This window comes from Eurosta solidaginis, chromosome 1, assembly GCF_040869045.1.
Source record: "Eurosta solidaginis isolate ZX-2024a chromosome 1, ASM4086904v1, whole genome shotgun sequence".
Lineage (NCBI taxonomy): Eukaryota > Metazoa > Arthropoda > Insecta > Diptera > Tephritidae > Eurosta > Eurosta solidaginis.
Window position 1 is genome coordinate 63,732,370 of NC_090319.1, and position 13,342 is coordinate 63,745,711.

Here is a 13,342-nt window from a genome sequence, read left to right on the forward strand (position 1 = left end):
GCCAAAGCAACACAAAAAGAATTAAAAAATTTACGATTCACTTGCGTTGCCAACTGTTTATTGTCTTCAAATTAGGTAAAAGTATATCCATTTCGTTTTGTTGTGTTGATTTTCCGACAGGGTGGTTAATTGACGTATATTGGAACGAATTTCCGTCAACCCTTGTAAAATTTTGTTTGTAAACTAACCGGTATCGGCATTGCGCCATCATCAGTGTCGATTTTCGTTCTGATCTGTTGTTGTCATTGGTCTTATATTATAGTTCGTTAGTGCCTGAGCAGATATTGTCAAATTGAATGCTAAAGCTGGAGTCATTGGTGCCGTATGTCGTATCGCTGTATCCGTATCCCTAACGTAATCAGCTGTTTATCGTTACGACGGTAAACCAAAACCCAATTGGTTGGCTACGATACGGTTACGACTTTAGCGGCACCAATAATCGATTGCATTGATTCTCATAAGGTTGGTCGAATCAGCTGTTAAAAGGTTACCGATACGGTTACCGATAAAGCACCAATGTCTCCAGCTTAATGTATGTGTGTGTGTCATGTGTTGCTTCAGACACGGGTGTGTTTTTACGCTGATCAACTAACGTGGTAAGCTGAGCACGGTAGAAATCAGTAATTTTAGTTGTTTGACCTATTTTTCGTGTTTTTTTGCTTGATTTCTTATTTTGTGTGTTATTTGTTGATGCTGGTTTGTCTGTTGTATCTGTCTTATTCCTTTGTTTTATGTTAACAAGTTTTAAAGGCTCAAATATTGTGTCAGCAATCGTGTTTGTCTGTTCGTTTATTATTCAACCGTCGAATGTTTTTTGTTTCTAGATTTTCATGTTTTCGAGTACCTTCAGACGTCGGCCTTTTGTTTGTATGTGAAGGACCTCACTGCTATTTGCTGGGGAGCATTTATTTTCATGTGATTCGCAAAGTTGGACACTGGTGTGATGGCTGGATTCCGTGTTTTTTTGTTGTAATCTCTAAGGTCTTCTCTGAATCCCGTTCTAATTTGTCGTTCTGTTTGTCCTATTGAACTGTGTTGTCATTCGCAGGAAAGCTTGTATATGCCGTGGCTGCTAAACGGATCCTCTGAACTATGTAGTGTTAATTCTTAGTTTTTGCCCTAGACTGCTCGATATTTTAAACGCTGTGCTAATGTTGTATTTTTTAAAAAAGTTAGCCAATTTATAAGTAGTTGCCCTTCCAGTATTTGTCATTGTCGTCCAAATGTTTGTACTTTCCTTTTTATTATTTATTATTATTTTTTCTCTTCTTTTGTGGTGTCTTCAAAGTAGGTAAAAGGATTATCCATTTCCAATCTCAAAATTCTAATTGAAATAACATCTTTGTTTGTGAATTTGGAAATTTATAATTTGGCTTACATATGGTTGGCTCATCTAATCAGCTGATTTTATTTTTTTCATTTTACTGGAGTAGGGATTGTCAAAGAGAGATGGCAAACTCAAAATTAAACCAACACATTGACAACATTTTCTCACAACACACAAAAACTGCTGAATTTTATGTTTTCATTCCATTCCATTCACCTAACACCAACACGCCAGATTTTGACAATCTGTTGCTGTAGAGTTGAGCCAACCATATAGTTGAACCATGATCATGACTTCTTCGTTTGCTTTCGTTGTGGCAGGGAAACTTTCAACGTGCGTTATTTCAAACTAACGCTAAACCAACGCAAAAGTCGATTGCGTTTGATTTTTTTAATTAAATTTGTATAAATTGTTTTGCATAACTTTTCACAAAATCCATGAAAAACAATTAAAAAAAAGAAAAAATTTAATAAAATAAGACCGATTAATTTTCCAAATTAAAAAATTCAAATAAAAAAACAAAAATTCCAAAAACTCACATCTGAGACAAAATTGTAGAATACTTTTCAAGGCAAAGTTTCAGCGAAATCGGTGTTTTAAAATTCATCGATGGAAAACTTGGTATAAAATGGCTCATAATTAAAATCAGTAAAAAGTTATAAGTTTCGTTACTTTAAAACTGAAAACTAAATTGAAGCTACATAATGCTTGCCACACATTTTCCATTTTAAGTGTGTTTATTTGAGTAAATATTGGGACTTCCTGTTCGCACTTGAATACAATTAACTTATTTACGTAGCGAACATTTACGCAGAAGCACCGCTTATAAAGCCACTCACAATAATAGGTTGCCCACCTCTGTTGCGCATAATTAATTTTCCATTACTCTTCTTAGTATCTAGAATTCACGTTCTTTTCATGAAATTTTGTACACTTAAAAACAAATAAACAAACAAAATTTGTAAAACAAGAAAAAATTCTTTTATATAAACATTAATAAAATTAATAAAAAATGTATGTTGCATATTTGTTTGTGATACAAATTATAAAGAAAATGTGATAAAAAATTTTAAATATTCAATATATATAAATATATAAATATAATTTGGTGTGTATTTAATGAGTTTTACCGGTAGTTGTTGTGGAAGCCAAAAAAAAATTTTCTTTACTCTGCCACGCGTCTCGGTGCTTTTTTGCCAGTACTGGAATCCGTGAAGAAGGCAAAAAATAGCACGGAAACGCGTGGCTTCGGAATGAAAACGAGTTTTTGAATTCAACTAAAAGTAGACTTTGAAATTATTAGATATACACAAAAAAAATTGTTTTACTTTTACAAATATTAAAAACAACTCATATTTTATTTTAATTTTCATAATAACCTAAATTGAAAAGGCATAAAATTAATTAATTTTGACAAAACAGAAAGGAGCGACGACATCTAAAGCATAAAAAACTTACCAATTTTTCATACTAAGAAGTAACAATAAATAAAAATAAAAGCGAAAAATTTATATGGGTAGATGTAACTAAACACTAATATTCGAACATTGAGCACGTTATTATTTTGAAATTTCTCTTCGAATAAGTTTTTTGTAAGATTGGCTTGTTTTTTTGTTTTGATGTTTATTTCTAGTAAATCAATATTCTAGGTACTCATTGTCCCCTGCTCATGATCTAACATGAATGTGAGCTTTTTCAAATTGTTGGATAATTGTTTTATAAAATTATATTGATAGACCACGTTTTGGTCTTTCTAGGAACCGCACCATTTTAAAATTCACGAATGAAATAATTTATTTCTTAAAATTTTGTTAAAGTTTTTTATATCTAAACTTTAGCTATCAATATTTTCACTTTCATACATTCATGTCTGTTGCATAAGGGGGACGGTATGTAGTTTTTTTTGAACACAACATTAAAAAAATTCATAATACCTACATATTTGTGAATTATTATTAAAATACGAGTAAAGTTGCAGAGCGAGAGAAATAGAGATAAATGTAAATATTGAGAGAGAAAAAGAGATCCAAGAGACATTTTACGAGTTAAAAGAAATATATTGAAAAAAGGAATATATTATAGTTTTGAAAAAAAAATTAAATATATTAAATAAAACTACGGAAACAGTAGACAAAACCTAAGCTCATATGAATCAAGACATACTCAGCTGGCAGTTTAAATGATGTTTTTATAGTTTCTACTCTTTTAGAGGATTCCTGCCATATTTAGCAAGTTACAAAAGAGTAAGTCCTAGTTTACACATAACAAGGTTATCTTTATTTAACTTACTTAACTCCTAATCGTTAACTAAATAACTAGATTTCCCATATAAAATTTTGTCTTCGATAATCTGTAATTATGAGCAAATTTTAGAGATGCCAATTCTTTTTCAAAGAAAAAGAACCACCTCTAGGGTGTTATTTCTAAGCGGAAGCACCAAATAAAAGAGAAACGTTGAAATTTTACAGCTAACAATGTTGTTCCTAAGGATGGGATAAAAGTAAATGCGTAAATTAACTATTGTGGATTTATTGTAGATAAGAGCATGTGTAAGCGTGGTCTAAAGCTAAAGGTAGATTAGAAGCAACTGTATGTATACTTAACTGTGCCCCGTTTCCATTATGTTCCATTACAAGGACTAGTTTTTTGCACGGAGTCTACGAGTTTTAGAGTGGCTTTTCTGGGCTCTAGGTTCGGACGATAAACTCCAGATCTAGAGACATAGTCTTTCAGACCTTAATATTTGCACCTACTATGAAATTTATCATATTTTTTTTAAAGGAAAATGTGTGAAACCTATGAGCATTGATATTTTACGTAAATTCTTTTTAATAGAAATTTTGTGGGAAGTTTTAAAATTGAAAAATTTGAGCACATTTCAATAGAATTCAAATACAAAGATGAAGATGTGCATACGTTTGAGATGGGTTTGAAACTTTGTAAATTACTTTCTGTTGTTTATTTGCGAAACATTAAATATATGTTCAAAATGTTAATTTCGTTTTCATAATTGACCATTACCAAAACCCGGGTTTGGAATTTCCTAAAGCTGTATCCCTACGCATAACTTACTCGAAGTCGTTAGAGAAGTGTGTGGTTAAAACCTAAACTCAAATTTTGTGTTCATTTATTTCACAATCCTCATTATTATTTCACATGCTGTGGCAAATAAACTTTTAATGTCAGGTTTACCATATCGATAGGCATTTCTCCTTTTCACTTATTTGTCAATTTCAATATCAGGCCGTTCTCATTGGCATGACGAGGTCTGTTGTCAAATTTTACTTAGTTGAAGCCAAATATAAGTTTCAGCCGTATAAAATTGGTTTTGTTTTTTTCTTTATATTTCCGATACTGTATACTTTTCAGGGCAATATTTAATACGCACCTTATAATCAAATTAGTCTGATCAGGTAGGTTAAGAATTTTAATTTAATGAATTTATACGTCGGAGCATATCTTGAAACTTTATCGTTTATAGAGGTGTGTTCGGTTTCGGGTTCTGATTGAGGGCCGTTCTCTCGACTGACTAAAAGGCATTTTGTGAGAGAAATACAATCGGAGTGTTTGCCAAATCACTTTCGAGGGGCGGCCCTGATTATAAATTTGATGTTACCTTGCCCGGGAGTTGAACCCAGGAGCCTTGGCGTTGTAGGAGGAGCACGGTACCATTAAACCACGGCGGTTGCCATGGACAATATATACATATGTACATATATTAGGGTTGTCCTTTAATTTCAAATAAATAATTTCTTTAAGTTTCACCCTCTCAAACGATTCTAATATCATATATTGACTTGGGGATTGGCGACGCTTTAAGTGTGTGTAACAGTAGGGCTATTCACTAAGTTTTACCGTTTCTGAGATCGACAGCAAAACATTGCATTTTCCGTATGGGGAAAAATATTCTTTGCATGTATTCTTATGGAGCAATTCACATTTAGCGGCAGCAGCACTGCGCGGCGCGACCATGAGCGGCAATATTGATCAAATAGGCAAAAAGATGAGCTCCGCTGCCGCTACCACTCTTTCATTATTTGCAGTTGTGTTCTGCTACAACCTATACGCCACAAGCTCAATGCCATTTTCTAAAAAAAAAAATCACAAATTATACTTTAAAATAATAGTAAATTGTGTGATGTAGGAGTCTATTGGAACGATTTTCCGTCATCGCTTGTCAAATTTGGCGAGATCGGTTTCGGCGTTGTTCGATCATCAGTGTGGATTTTCGCTTAAAAATCTCGAAACCAAATTTGACAAGGGATGAATGAAAATCGTTCCCATACATGGTTCAATTATATGGTTGGCTCATCTCATCAGCTGATTTTATTTATTTCATTGCATGGTCGATGGGATTGTCAAAAGGAGATGGGAAACTCAAAATGAAATCAACACATTGGCAACATTTTCTTACACATACAAAAACCTGCTAAGTTTTATGTTTCCATTCCATACCATTCCCACCAACACCAATACACAGATTTTGACAATTTGAACAGACATATTTTGTTATTGTACAGATGAGCCAACCATATAGTTGAACAATGGTTCCCATATGCATCATATAGCCACCCTGTCGGAAACTTAACAAAACAAAATAAATCAATAATTTTTGTGTTAAAATAAATAAATTTCCCGAACTTTCTCGACAGCTTAACCACACCACGATTAATTGCTTATTGTCAAAATTGACAACGACAGCTGGGTTTATTTTGTCGAGTTTTAGGGTTGACAAAACTTAGTGAATATCAGAATTGTTAAAATTACTGTTAAGCTAATTTACCACAGTCAAATGTTGTTAAAAAAAAGGTTAGTGAATAGCGCTACAAGAGTCAAGTCTCTATGAAGGCTATACAAATTTAAATTATCTACTACTATTTTATCTAGGACCCGCAATCGATAGCACTATATATAAAACACGATATCAGGTGTAAATTTAAGTTGGAATTGGCAACGGCTTACGTGTTTGTCACGTGACTTTCACAATCAAATCATGAATTTTGTGAAAAGTGTTCCCAATTAAAAATTACAGTGATGGTGGCCAAAGCGGTGTATTCAAAGCATATGTGACGAAAAGAAAATATTTCCAAAATATATACCTTCATGTATGTATATTTAAAAAACATGTACTATAAGCTATCTAACTCACAATGAAAGATGCGAAAGACAAACATTTTTTGGGAAAATATTGGGCTGCTCTTTTCTAATTATCTTAGTGGATGAAATAAAAAGAAACTAAAGCGAGATAACTACTTTCTTATTTCAGCTGTATGCCTTTTGTAAATTAAGTTCGAACAAAAAAGGATAATTGTATGAAAATGAAAAGAACGAAAAAATGAAAAAAAAAGTTTACATAAATAAACACTTTGAAAGCATTGAAAATTATTTTAAAAAGTCGTTAAGTGAATTTAATAATTTAAATTGCTCACGCTTTACGCCAAAAAAGGACATCAATATTTTAAACATTTAATGCTAACATTAGTATTATAATAAATAATTTTAAAAATCCATTTTTTTAACCATAACACTAAATTACCTTTATAAGTAAATAATAATAATAATTATAATAATATTAGTACAAAATCGCATTTATTCGTACACATAAATTATGTAATTAGTAAATATTACATATTTGTTAATTTGTCTCTTTCCTATTTCCGCTTAATTAAGAGTCACCACTTTTTATGTTGCTGGGTATAAAATTGGTTATTGTAAATTGTTATTGTTTTCCACAGGGAGGGGTGACGTACAGTTACAGATATGTATTAAGTAATATAAAAAATATTTTTATGCTTCAAATATTTTTGTGAGAACGAAATGAAACAAATTTAGTGGAAGCTGCTGCTTTGGAATTTATATTCGAAAAAAAAACAGTGATTTGTTTCGTATATCGACGGCTGAATGGAATATCAGCCTAAATCGGCAACACCCTATCTCAGAATATTTTGGTCAGTATTCGGTTGAAGAACGCCCTATCTCGGCATATATTGCACAAACTATCCTACGTCGAAATGTATTGAATTTATCCTAAGATAAGGCGTTATTGAAACAAATGATGTATAAGGCGTTGTTCCAACTATTTGTATATTTACACAAAAAATACACATTAGAGGAGTACAAAGTTGGGTGTCATTAAATAAATTTAATATTTTTGAAATTCTTTATGAAGAGTATCGTAGTTAGATTGAAGAATATGCAAGATTGGAGTTGAAGAGCGAAGTGTAATGCCGTTAAGAAGTAACTTTTTTAACGGTTTAAAAACAAAATTTATATACCAAGTTGCATTTCGCAATAAAACACAGTTTTAGAATTTTGGGAATTTCAGACAATTTGGAATAGATAAGAAGACCCATTTTACTAATCCTTTTTACAGTTTTGATTTATGTACTACTCGTTACGAAATTACTATAGTATTGGTGTTGTGATGGATTGTGGAATTTGTTTGTAATTTAAATTTTCTCTATCCTAACGCGCACTTACCATGGTAACATCATCGATTTTAGATATACTTCTTACGAAAATGTTGACACGCACAACAGCGGGACCATCTGTATAATACACACACACAGACGTATATTGCATATATTTATTTACACAAGATGATTAATATTCATAGAGAGTGTTGGTAAAGAAATATAAAAATAAAATATCATAATAAAGTTTTAATAAGCTTATTTAAATTGTTTTGTTCCTACCTTAAAAACTTGCATGTTTAACCAAAAAAATTTTAATAATTTTATAATTAAGTAAATTAATTAATTTTGATTTTTTTTTACTTTTAAAACAATAAACTTCAATACATAACTGCTTATTCATTTAGATTAAAACATACCCATATAGGCAGTTAGTTGTAATGTATTTGACTTTGTGGCGTATCCATTTTTCTCACACACACCATTTATGTGATTTAGATATTATGTTACCTTGTCATAGAAACTTTGTAAAAATAACTGCATGAACTATATAATTTTATGAGATAAATGTACCTACATTCTAAGTACCACACTCAGAAATACGAATAGTTATTAGTAGAACTTTTTTTATATAGTGGCTAGTGTTATTATTAAATGAAAAGTGTTATCACAATAACAACAACGATGTAGATTTCGTTATCTTTCGGATGCCTGAAGCATAATGAAATCTAAACTTGCATATGTGTGCAGGGACAAAGGCAACATCTTTAGTGAGAACGACTATACGGTAAAAAGGTAATGCCGACGAAGCTAACAGCAAAGAGAATATTTCACATACATACATGTAGGCAGGAGCTAAGAACAGAACTTATTACTCACATATACACACGCGTATGACTAGAAGACAAAACGTGAATACCACATACGTAAAGGAGAAATAAATAAGTAGCTTTTCGAGAAAGTTGTTCTAGAAGAGTCTATAAACTTGGAGAGGTATGCGAACAAGGCAACAGAGAGTATAAAGGCAGCGCAAGCTGGTTAATAATCCATCAGTTTGATTTTAACACGCTATATACTGAAGTAAGTACCAAGATCGAGTGGGCAGTGAAGACTTTTCTAAGTTTAAATCGCCGGGTCCAGATGGTATATTCCCGGCCATGCTACAAGTCTCAAGTAGGGCGGTCGTGGAATGGCTTAAAATAATATTCGATGGGTGCATAAGACTGAATCATGTACCGCACTCTTGGAGAACTGCTCGTGTAGCTTTTCTACCAAAGGCGGGGAAGATCGGTCACGTGTATCCCAAAGACTATAGACCCATTAGCTTAACATCATTTCTGCTCAAAACCTTTGAGAGGCTGATAGATGTGTACATAAAGTCCAACGTGGATGAAAAGCTGCTCTCCACAACACAGCATGCGTACACCAAAGGCAAGTCGGTAGACACCGCATTGCATAGGGTGGTAATAAGCATAGAGAAATCCTTGGAATATAAGGAGTATGCTCTAGGAGTCTTCTTGGACATTGCCGGGGCTTTCAATAATGTTGCAAAATGGGCGATTATGGATGGTCTTAATTACATTAAAGTACATCCTGCCTTAATCAGATGGATCGGCTGCATGTTAAATTGCAGAAAGATTACATCACAATGGGGATTGTACGAGGCCACGAAATCAGTGGACAGGGGCACGCCGCAGGGAGGGGTGCTATCACCTCTGCTGTGGACACTGGTCATCAACCAACTGCTCAGGGAATTCGATGAGGGACCCGTAAAACTTACGGCTTACGCAGATGACGTTGCAATTGTCATAAGTGGAAAATGCCTTCCAACGATTAGTTCTTTGATGGATCGGGCGCTTCGGGATATTCATACCTGGGCATGTAATGTCGGGCTGAAAGTCAATGCGGAGAAGACGGATATGGTCTTGTTTACAAAGAGGTACAAGGTCCCAAATTGGACCAGGCCTAAGTTAGGAGCGGTGACCTTACAGGAGAAACCTTGCACAAAATATCTAGGAATCATCCTAGACAGTAAGCTGTCATGGAAGCTCAACGTGGAGGAGAGGGTCAAGAAGGCCTCAACGGCACTCTATGCATGTAAAAGAATGCTGGGGTGTACGTGGGGCCTATCGCCCTCTCTTTCTCATTGGGTTTTTACAGCGATTGTAAGCCCTATTCTATACTATGGAGTTCTTGTTTGGTGGAAAGCCACACAAAAAACAACATACCTCAAAAAATTAGAGGGGGTATGCAGACTATCGATGCTTTGCATTACGGGAGCCCTGAAAACAACCCCGACGGCTGCACTGTATGCCATTCTGCACATTCCACCTGTAGACCTGGTAGCAAAGAACAAAGCGTTAACGACCGCAACCAGGCTCGATGCTTCGGGGCAGCTTGAGCGCCGACCATATAGCCATAGTAGTATAGAGTCCTCAGTCACAAGACGAACAGACTACATGATTCCCTACCTGCACTTTGAGGGAGATCTCAAGGCCACAATAGAGGTGGACGGTTGGCGCAAGGGTGCGCAAATGGCGGACGAGGCGATACATGTGTACACCGATGGTTCCAAAATAGTGGAAGGAGTAGGGTCTGCGGTATACTGCGCTGATCCGGAATTAAGCAGATCCCACAGGCTGCTGGATTACTGTAGCGTTTTCCAAGCGGAAATATTAGCCGTAACCAAAGCAGTAGAAACCCTGGAAGAGAATAGCTTAAGCTGCAACCGTGTTAATTTTTATATTGACAGTCAAGCGGCAATTAAGGCAATAATCTCGCATAGCACAGCATCTAAATGCGTGTTAGAGTGTAAGCAGTCTCTGGAGAGAATCGGGACAGGGAGAAGCATACATCTATATTGGGTCCCAGGGCATATGGGAATAGATGGGAATGAAAAAGCGGACGAATTAGCTAAAAAGGGCGCATCCCTTGAAGCTTGCTCCGTAGACGTCCCAATTAGATTGGGCGAGATTAAGCGAAGGCGAGAGGTGCACATGATCCACCAAGCAGAAAAGGCGTGGGTTCAAGCGCGGGGCTGTAAAGTGTCGAAGATTATGTGTAGGTCTTACAACCTTAGACTAACACAGTTGCTTCTATCATTAAAAAGAGAGGACTGTAGACTCATGACGGGTATTCTGACTGGACACTGCCTTCTGGCGTCACATGCCTTTAAATTAGGCTTGGTCAGTGATAGCAGGTGTAGGAAGTGCGGGTTGGAGGAGGAAACGATCGAGCACGTTCTGTGCTCGTGCCCTGCACTTGCCAGGCTAAGACTCCAGCTATTAGGAGTGATACAGCTGTCAGATCTAGAAGCAGCAAGTGGCTTAAGTCCTAGGAAGCTTCTAGTATTTGCCAAGAGGACGGAGTTATTTTATAACATAGGTCCGGGTTTTTGATAGGGTTTTTCAGTTTGGTCGTTAAAACAAACTTCTGGTAACACTACGGACTCAATCAGTCCATGTGAGGTCCTCATGGACCGGCCAGTTCAACCTACCTACCTAGTGAAGTAAGCGAGTATTATAATTGTGAAGTACTACTACAGTAAAGTTGTACATAAAGAAGATATTGCTACACTGAATATTTGAGTTATTTATTCGACAGTTCAGCGATTTGAATCATAGCAAAAGTTGCGAAATAATCAGAATTTCCCATATTTCGTTACAATATGTTACCGTAAATATGCAAACGAATCTAGGAAGTATTTTTGCAAAAAGATCTTAACTTTCTCGTCATATCTCTATAATATATCTACATATATATATTTTATATTATTTTATTTAAGTTTATTATATTATTTAAGTTTTTTTAGGTAGTTCACAAGCCGTGTTCGAGGCTACCACAGAGGTTTGAAGGGCGGCTAAAATCACAGATCCGAAAGTTCAAAAAAGTGTTTACCGAGGCAATAGAACTACTACCGTAATGTGATACCATCTTAGCGTGTCAGATATAATCTGACAAATAACTTCTCGTATTTTTGAGATTTCCTTAACCCTGGATAGTGATTTTGCGGCTGAAACTCAAACAAGTCTTTCTACTTTCGCTATAAAGTCTTTCAACATATGTTGTTTCCAGGAAAGAAATATAAATTTTCTCGAATAAACAGAGCAACCGAATGCATTATATTTTAAGATAGAAATACAAAGGCCCAGGTTAGGGAAACGGTATCGAAATAAAAGTATCGATTTGTCGAATAAAACTTTGCAAACGGTGGATGCACAATCATATCAATACAAAGAGACTCTACATACAAGAAATCGATATAAAAGGAATACAATTTCTTGGCGGAATTAAATAACTAACTGTGTTTTCCACATAAAATTCAAATTATTCAATAGCTCCATACATTTTTGTGCAAACAACAAAAGCCCTAGCCATTCCAATGAAAACTTCGAACTATGCATATTATAACAAAGAAGAAAAGGCAAATGAGAACTTTAATTCTAGTCACGTTTAGACTACCTGTTCGTCCTGTGCCTTATAGATGGTAGAAATCTGACTCATCAAAAATTTAATCAGTAATAGCAAACCTACTTTTTAAATTCACCAAACGATATACAGAGACTTTGTTGTGATAAATACTTAAATCTCTGAGTAGCAAAATGTTTAATTCGCGGTCAATCTTTCACACTCGACTTGTAATTTTCTAGGTTCGGAGATGACCCGTGGATAAAGAAGAAAGTCGTATACTAACATAACTGTTGCAAGAAAAACTTTGATTTCAACTGACACCCTAATGACAATGGTAAGATCATCAAACAAGCATGACTGAGGACTTATAATCGAAGGTACTGCGAATTATGAAAAACTTGAGTACATGCTAATGGAATCTCGTTTACAATTAGTAAGATAATGGTATTACAAAACTGTTTTAATCTTTTGTTGTTGTATCTACCAAGAAACACCGAAAACCTGACGATTTGTAGTTTTGTCAAGAGTGCTGGATCAAGTTGCTTAATTGGCATCGAGTTTCTGAGTGCGGCAGTGCTTTCTATATACAGCGAAAATTTGTTTACGTCATATACTACATACTCCTAACTTACTATAGGTATTATTATGTATTTTTGCTCTAGTAAGATTATTTGTACTTAAAAATATGAGGTGATTATAAATAGTTTAAAACGAATTTACCAATCGCTTTTAGTAGAAAACTTGAAACAGAAAATTTAAGTATACAAAATTATATTGAATAACTTAGTAAGAAATTTAATGATAAAATAATAATAATTGAGTAAACGAATATTTAATTGAATAAACTAAACAACAGAATATAATATTGAATTTATGAAAACTTGTAACTGATCCTCTGACTCAAATATTGCAAATTGTGATAATGAAGTTGACTTTGAAGTGATAAATATTAGAACATGCTCTTCCCAAAAGAGAAAACTACGGGAACTCATTGAAGTTAGAACTGGGTTGAAACAGTAAATTTGTAGAGCTGAATGTGCTGGAGTTATGAAATTTTACTTGCTTAAGCTAATTATCTTTTTCAACTAGCAAAACTACTATGGTGGTAATAACTAAAGGAATAGAAACCAATTTTATAGAAAAAATAAAAAAATAAAAATAAAACAAAAGAGAAATAATGAATGTGAATAAA

The 13,342-nt window shown here is 34.4% G+C and overlaps 1 protein-coding gene across 35 annotated transcripts in view; it reads right to left on the bottom strand.

Moving 5' to 3' along the window:
* The window catches only part of GluClalpha (glycine receptor alpha 1), a 182,633-nt gene that overhangs the window by 74,289 nt on the left and 95,002 nt on the right, over positions 1–13,342 (bottom strand). For 4 of the 35 annotated variants that reach the window (XM_067756938.1, XM_067756882.1, XM_067756963.1 and 1 more), the window contains exon 6: positions 7,808–7,875. The exons of the other annotated variants lie outside the window; for them this stretch is intronic. In XM_067756938.1, coding sequence (XP_067613039.1) covers positions 7,808–7,875 — 68 coding nt within the window. The remainder of the gene's footprint in view (positions 1–7,807; positions 7,876–13,342) is intronic. 35 annotated transcript variants of the gene reach the window in all.